Consider the following 8609-nt stretch of genomic DNA (forward strand, 5'->3'; position numbering starts at 1 on the left):
TTTGGGGAGAGAAATCCAGATCCGGGCACTGATGATGAGGGGTAACACAGGGACGTGCAGCAGCCATCTAGAGGGTGTGGCTAGACTGTGTGGCTACTTGGCTGCCACCGCCTTCGTACCTGGCTGCTCATGGGCGGCTGCTCATGGGAGAGGTAGTAGGGCCTGGCCTGTTTCTTGTATGGAGGCTCCTCCTTGGATGGAGGAGAGAGACGAGGGTGTTGCTGTTTTGATGGAGGAGAGAGGAGGTCGGCAGCGCAGCTGGTTCACTGGGACACAAAATCGCCGCCGCCTCACTATAGATGTGTCGCCATAGCTACGGATGTGCGAAAGGAGAGGGAGAGGAACGGTGAGCGAGAATGGGGAGTTAGGGAGATAGGGCGTGGGAGGTGACCCTCACAATGCGTGCGTTGCATGTGAAGTGCGTGCCGCAGGTGGGGCAACATGATCCGCCTGATTTTTCAGGATAGATCTATCCTGCATATAATAGGAACATTCCCTGTGTGGATGGTCCCATCCATTACTGTTCCCAAACCAAACAAGCATAGTTGTGGAATCGCCCCCATCCCATCCCTCTTGGTCCCTCCAACCAAACACATGCTTGCATGCCATATTTTTAAGCAAAAATATTCTCAGTAAGTTGCACATTAAATGGAGAAATTTCTAGTTACTTTTTTTTCCCGAATTGTAGCTTTATGGGCTAGTTTGTAGTTTACTTTTTCCTAAAAGAGATTTGGATTTATCTGAAGATTGTTTCTGTATAAGAATTTTGTATTCCATGTTGGATCGGTTCAATGGACTTGAGCTAGTGGAAACACTTAGCTCATCCATACAATGAGGTTTGATGGGTTATTAAAATAATCATTGAACTTAATGTTAGACTTCTACAGGACTACAACAGCATTTTGGATTATATCATTTCTCATGCTTTAAATTGTGACAATACATGAATACATGATTACATATGCAGCATACTAGCATAGTGGTGCCTTTTATTAATTAGATTCAAATAGAACGAAACAGGATGACCACATGAGGACGCGTAGTAATCTATCATGTTTTTCTGTGGTCTTCTAAAGTTACATGAGATGCACTCATTCCTAGATTCATGAAAAAATGAAAAAGTTGTCTGCATGGATATTCTAGCTGATCCTTGGGTATTTCCTTGACCCGCTCTAATTCAACTAAATTATATAAATTTCACTTTGGAAACATGAGAAGTGAAATTTATTTCATTTAGTTGAAAAGTACAATGGGCCTAAAATTACCTACGAGTCGTTCTGTGCCCCTAAATTTAATTCCGGGAGCTGGGTTAACTGTTTTCATAAATCTTTTGTTGTTCACAAAGACTGGTTTTCATAAATTCGTTGTAAACATATGAAGTATTTGCTATTTATTATTACGGAATACTTTTACACTTGTGCTCCTTTTCATTTTGAAATTGCACTTACCACTTAAAAATCAGGTTGTTTCTCTCAATAAAAACATTGTGTACTTGTAAACTGCTCTATGCTTTGTTTTAATTGGTTGTGGGTTTGTTGCATTTGGAAAGTAATGCTTAGTGAACGGTACATCTCACTTGTTGCATTTATTTTCGAGTAAAGATATGACCGGTCATTAAACTTGTGGCGCGGTACCACTTAGGTTCATAAACTTAGAAAATGCATGTTTAGGTCCATGAACTCGTTTTAACGTCTAAAGTCATGGACTTGGATGGTACGTTAAAACGAGTTTATGGATCTGGATGTTATATTAAAATAAGTTCATGGACCTGGATGGTATATTAAAACAAGTTCATGGACCTAAACATGCATTTTCTAAGTTTATGGATCTAAGTGATACTGCGCTACAAGTTTAAGGACCGGTCATATACTTTACTCTTTATTTTTTTTTTTTTGCCAACAATGTGAAAACTGAAAACCACTTAATCAGCTGGGCATCTTGTTTCTCATACGAACTGACAAGAAAGTAACATACTCATATTGCAAATGGTAGCTAGACCAAGTTCAAAATCAGCAGTCACCGTCACAGATTGCTGAAGTTTAGATGGTATGGGCAATTTCTGATCAAGTGTCTTGTGTTTGCAGTTGTTCAATATGAAGCGCGTTGAAGTACTGGAACGTCATGTGCCATCAGGCTGCTTCCTAAACCAATATAATGGGTGACCTAAACAAGGATGATCGTATTGGAACTGTATGGTATTCAGTTGTAGGTCGTATGGCCGTTGAACTTTGGATAAAAGTGGTTACATCCAAATTGTGTTTTGGGATTGAGAAAATGATGTATCGATGCAGGGCTTATTGCTTGAGCTCTTGAAATGAAATACATGGCTTTGTATTGCTGTTTTGCAGCTGCCAACGGGCAGCAACGGTTTATGAAACCGTGATTTCGTTACCGCCGCCGGTAGCGTGCGAACTGCAGAAGCCATGACAAATCCTTTTTCAAAAGTTTGAATTCAAACTCCATGCATGGTCTCTGCGGTTTAAAGTGATTACCCTGCCGTTTGAGCTTAAAAACCATGGTCTCTTTGCAATGAGTAGGATGAATCAGAAATCTCGGATATGAAGAAGGGACGAAAAATTTTGTCGCACTATAAAAACTCTTAAATTGAGCTATTCAATTTTTTTTCTAAAATAGTAGATAAAAAATTCTAAACATTAAAAACTAACCATACCATTTTTTATCATTATAACCAAGTTTATAAATCATTTTGTTAATGATTATCTCAATATTAAATAAATGCTATAATTTATAATTTATTACATATAAAAGTACACACTCGCATATTATTACGAAGTTTATATATCATATTACAAAGTAAAGTGCATATCATATAAGTTATTGCAAAGTAAGTGTTTGTGTGTATGTTTTGATTAATTAAGGATTTAAGGTTAACTTGCTAACGTGGATTAGTCTATTTAGGCTGATATTTTGGATTTAAATTCTGAGAAAAATTCTGAAAAGTTTTTGACAGGTACTGTTCTTATTGTATCTGTTTTTGAGAAAAAAAATTCTGAATCTGTTTCCATTTCTAATAAATTTCGACCGGCAATTTTTATTTTTGGAACCTGGTCAGAAACTCAAAAATATTCCGAACCATTTTCATCCCAAGGTATAAGGAAAGTAAAAATGAAAAAAAATCATAAAAAGTTAAAAATGATGAAAAAAAACGAAATACATACTATTATATTCTTGGAACATGTAGGACATATTAGTTGGTAAATAGAAAATATTGGCATGATCTTTTCTAATTGACTAATAAATATATAACACAAATAAAATTTAAAATTTATGCATGTACATAATACGATATCAATTGGTAGAAGATTTATAGTGTCTATTATACAAATACTATAGTCTTCATGATAGAATCATAGATGATACCATCAAATATTATCTAAGACACATATAATATTATCCATGAGAATATGCATGCATGCCGATTCGTCTCCTAAAATGTCTAAAAACTTATGGAAACATAGGAAAACTTATGGAAACATAGGAGGTAAGTATGGAAAAAGATATATATAGCCTACTCAAACCTTTATTCATTTTCCCATATTTAGTTGGTTTTGGTTTAGAATTTGATTGTAGAATTGTAATTTTCAGAAAAAATTAACACTTTTCAGAAAAATTTAACACCAAGCTGCTTTACTATTCGTAAGAACTTTGGCTATCATTTCCACAAATATTTTCAACAATTGAATTTAGTCCAAATTCACAGTAGTTCTACAAATACATATCTATTCCCAGTAATTTTTGTGACTTTTTCCACATTTTCAAAAAAAAATTAATTTGATCCAAATTGGGGACAGTGGCAACGTGTCTCTATTGCTATCTCTTCAATTATTATTTATCATTATGCAACCGTGAATTCCACCATTCAACATGTTTTCATGTAGCAACTTCTAAGTTCCCTACAGTCCAAAGTACTACACTGGTTAATGGTAATGTTGTCTTGTAATCGACCAATGCCCAAAAATCTCAAAAGTAGACTTCTACGGCTTGGGAAAAAAAATCCCAAATATCGATAAACTAGACTTGACAACTAGGATAAATGCAATGAAGTAATGGGAAAGATGGATAGTGAAGATACATAATGTTTTTAGTGAAAGTGAACACTTTTAGTGGAACGTGAAATGGCAGGCCCCTTTGATTTGTAAGAATTATTCCATGTGGAGGATTTTAATCCTATATAGAGAATTTCTTTGTCTCAGATTTTGGAGAAAAATAAACATGACAAACCTGTTTTTTTAAAATATTGTTGCATTAAGATGACGCTTCCTGTTGCAACAGGATGAACAAAACAATGTTCGGAGACTCAGGGAGCTCCATCCAACAATGGATGTAGTTGTTAATTGAGCTACAGTAAGACAAACTAGATCAAAAAAACATCGATATGATCTTGCAGCAATGCTGATATAACACAAAATAGATTCAGGTCTCATACAATCTAATGTATCAAGAAAGAGCTGGCGCCAAAAGATAAACATAGGTATGCGTTGAATCCTGCTGATGCATCTCAATACAGGGATAAGAACATTTTTTTTCCTTAATAGCAACTTCTGGCAGACAACTTGAAGGTCAGAGAACAACAAATTTAGAAGAGAGAGGTTCCCTTGCCCTTCTTGTCTCCACCGATTTCAAAGTGCTTGCACCTCTGCAGTAAAGTGGCGAAAGGAAACATCAGACACTTCAGGAGATAGTAAACTGTGATAAAAGAGTACTACAAAAAAGACAAGCGGTAGAAATACCTTGATCGGATGCTGAGAGTAGTGCTTGCAGCTCTGGCACTGCAGCTTCAGCACAATCTTCTTCGTTGTCTTGGCCTGAAATGAACAACAGAGTAGGATTAAAACAACGAATAGCCAACAAACTTCAGAGTAGCTTGATGTTATCCTTGGGAACTTAACAAGGATAGCAAGTATCAGGATCAGACCTTCTTGTGGAAAACAGGCTTTGTCTGACCACCATATCCTGACTGCTTGCGGTCATAACGCCGTTTCCCCTGAGCAGAAAGGCTATCTTTTCCCTTTTTGTACTGGGTAACCTTGTGAAGGGTATGCTTCCTGCATTCCTTGTTCTTGCAGTAGGTCTTCTTGGTTTTTGGAACGTTCACCTATAAAAGAGCAAGAACATCCATAGTTAACGGGTGTAAATAAACAACACAAACCTAAGAGTAAGAATAAGCCACATAAACAGAAAAATAGAAAACGCTAACCACCTATGCAATAAGACCAGATTAGCTAATGTTAAGGTTTAAAGATACAAGGTGCACTTCTGGCTTCGAGTTATACAATATACAGTGACATAAAAGAAACAGAACAATATTTATATGGAACTGTCACTTCTGGCTTCGAGTTATGCAATATACAGTGACATAAAAGAAACAGAACAATATATATATGGAACTGTTACTGTTAGCTTCCTTCAATAAACCATTATTGAAGCACTATTGCTGTTGTAGTATTAACGGGAAAAAAAGAACATAACAAGGTACTGCTGGCAGTCACATCCAATCAATTCTACTATCGCTAGTTCTTTATGATTGGTAGCACAGCACCCCATGATACAATACATAAATCACGGTGTAGGAAACAAAACTATATACAATCTAGCAATACCTGAAAAAACTCAAACAAACAGCATAAACTGGACTAAGCACAGAGCATTTTTTCTCTTCTTGTTAAGTCTATCGTTTTAGTGGAAATGCTATCAACCAGTTACTAATCTTGTATCTTCTCCCAGAAAAGGGTCAATCCAAGCTGATAAACTGCCACATGAATCCGTGTCGGCAAGTACGTCCAACTCCAAACTAGAACATCATACAAAAACATGGTGCCAGATATTAAATCCATTTCGCAAAACGCAACACGCTGCTCAAATCGGATCTAATTTTCGCCCAGCGATGGCTATGCTCCAACCAGCACACGTACACCGTCGCTGCCTCAGCACAGATCCGACCATGCGACCGGCTTCTCGCTGAGCTACCCGCACTCTCGCATTCGTACGCGGGAAACGAAAGAAGACACCCATACCCTAGGAGCTCGAGAAGTAGGAGCAGGAGGAAGAAGAAGGGATTGCTGACCATGGCTGCCGGCGATCCGTGCGCTTCCTCCTTCCTCCTCGGTGCGAGATGGCGGCGGCGGCGGCGGGCGCGTGCTCGGAGCTGGAAACCCTAGAGATTAGCCAGACCGGTGGCCTTATATAGCAAGTGAGATGGGCCGGCCCACGGGGGTGCGTCACACATGGGCCATCAGCATTTCGTTTGGGTAGGTCTAACATGCGTCCGCGCGCACTGTACTGAGCGCGATCAGTTTACATCACACACTTTTAACACTTATGCGTATAAACTATTAACTTTAGACATATAAACTATATATATACAAACTCTCTGTATGAAAAATCTACGTAGATACCAATATTATATATACACAAAATATTATAAATATAAACTTAATATTATATATAAAATGTAGATCCTAAGTTTTTTTTAAACAATAGATACATAGAAAGGGTAGAGCTACCTTTTTCCAGCTCCACAACTCCAATTCCACCCCATATATAGAGCTCTACCAGGCCCTAAGATCACATACACACTGACAAGTGATAACAAACGTGCTCTCTAACATGGATTAAGATCCTTTGACTTAAAGCTAGAGGGATGAGATGACTGATATGTGGACCCCCTACATTTGTGGCACCAAATGTCAACGATCACGTCATAAGAAGTACATTAGTGGAGCTTCGTCTCTCTAACATATGGGAAGAATCACATAGACTTTCTGTTTATCATCCACACTTAATATTTTTACAAAAAATTAGATACGTACTTATACAAAACCTGAGTCAGAGGTTATGATAAACTTATGCTCAATCGCCATTTGGTCCATATTTTTCCAGCTCGCTAAGAACTGCACAAAGAGAAGTTATGTTGGCTAGCCAAAGCAGCTCTAAGATAATGCTAATCCTTTTCTTTTTCTCAAAAACTTATATTGGGTTTATTAAAAAATATTGGGTATAAAAATTACACCTTGAAGCCCCAAATTGAATAACATGTATTGGAAACATATATTTATGTCCCAAATTTAGGATACAGGATAAGTTAATATATATCAACTACACATTTCCCCTTAAGCTTATATCAAGAAATAATCTTGCATGCACATTTAGAGTAAGGAGAGAGAAATCCCTCGTATGGATGATGGCTAAAAATGGAGGATATGTTAGATCACATTTTTAACCCTTCGTTGTCTATTTTATAGATAAAGTATGAGATAGATGAGCTGATGGGTATACTCTAATAGAGGAATTCCATTGAGTGAGCCATGTGAGTCCAACCCAAAAAATGCCTTTTGAGAAACAACTCGACTATAGCATGGGATGTCGTGTGAACGACACATTTTTATGAAACCTGGACAATATAAATAACCAACTCTATTTTCTGCCTCCACGTCGACGCTCTCGTGCCTTTGCACACTCAACCTCGCTGGCGAGCTCTCTCGGTTGTCACTGTTATTGTCGTTTGCTTCCTGCCTCTGCGTGCGTCGTGTTCCTATCGTCGCATTCCTACCTCTGCGGTAGCCGCATTCCTGCCATCGCGCGGTAGAGAAGCCGCTTCGGTTTCGTGCGCCTATGTGCTCTCAACCTCGAAGTGAGCTCTCTCCGTTATCGCGTTCAACCTCTCCAACGCACGTGTCATCGACATATGAGTGATACCGGTTGGTACTAGATAATACCAACTAGTATAATTGGTACCTAGTATTAATTGGTACCAAAGGATATTAGTTGGTATCATCTGATACAATATGATACTAATGGGCATCATTGATACCAGAGGTCGGCAGCAGGTGGAGGGGAGCAACGCAGGAAAGGACCGCACTGACAGGAAAGCAGCCGGAGGGAGAGCAACGTGTGAGGCGGCCAATGCGGATGGGACATCACAGGAAAGGCTAGCACCGATGGCAAAGGAAACAGAGGGCATGGAGGCAGAGCGTGTAAACAACTAGAGGGGAGTAGCACACGGAGAGGCCAGCACAAGGAAGGCTAGCACTGGCGGCAAAGCAAGCGAAGTAGCGGAGGGCAACATGTGAAGCATGCGGCCGATTTCATTTAGACCTTGTTTAGTTGCCAAAATTTTTTGGTAAATAGGTCACGTCGAACGTTTGACCGGATGTCAGAAGGGATTTTCGGACACGAATGAAAAAACGAATTTCACAGCTTGCCTGGAACCGCGAGACGAATCTTTTGAGCCTAATTAATCCATCATTAGTACATGTGAGTTTCTGTAGCACTTATGGCTAATTATGGACTAATTAGGCTTAAAAAATTCGTAAACCGATTTCCCCCAAACTATGCAATTAGTTTTTATTTTCATCTATGTTTAATGCTCCATTTAAGTGTTCAAAGATTCGATATGATGTTTTTAGAAAAATTTTTAGAGAACTAAACAAATTTTGCTACTGTCACCAAAAGAGTATATTGCATCTGTTCTGAGCCATTCTATAGCTTGCCAAGACTGACATCAATGATCTGAAGAAAAGCCACCTTTGGCATATATTTCTGGTACAGAAATCTGACACCAATTCTTCTTGACTGTTTAATGCTCTATT

General features: G+C 38.5%; 1 protein-coding gene across 1 annotated transcript; it reads right to left on the bottom strand.

The window, feature by feature from the left end:
- Positions 1 to 4376: 4376 nt before the first annotated feature.
- On the bottom strand, positions 4377 to 6167 carry LOC102703481 (60S ribosomal protein L44). The gene is made up of 4 exons (XM_006652123.2): positions 6086 to 6167; positions 4937 to 5116; positions 4752 to 4826; positions 4377 to 4657 (listed from the first exon to the last, which is right to left on the bottom strand). Exons 1-4 carry the CDS (start codon positions 6086 to 6088, stop codon positions 4598 to 4600), a joined length of 318 nt encoding a protein of 105 aa, XP_006652186.1. The 5' UTR covers positions 6089 to 6167; the 3' UTR covers positions 4377 to 4597.
- Between the last annotated feature and the right edge of the window lie 2442 nt (positions 6168 to 8609).

The sequence above is a fragment of the Oryza brachyantha genome, chromosome 4, assembly GCF_000231095.2.
Source record: "Oryza brachyantha chromosome 4, ObraRS2, whole genome shotgun sequence".
Taxonomy (NCBI): Eukaryota; Viridiplantae; Streptophyta; class Magnoliopsida; order Poales; family Poaceae; genus Oryza; species Oryza brachyantha.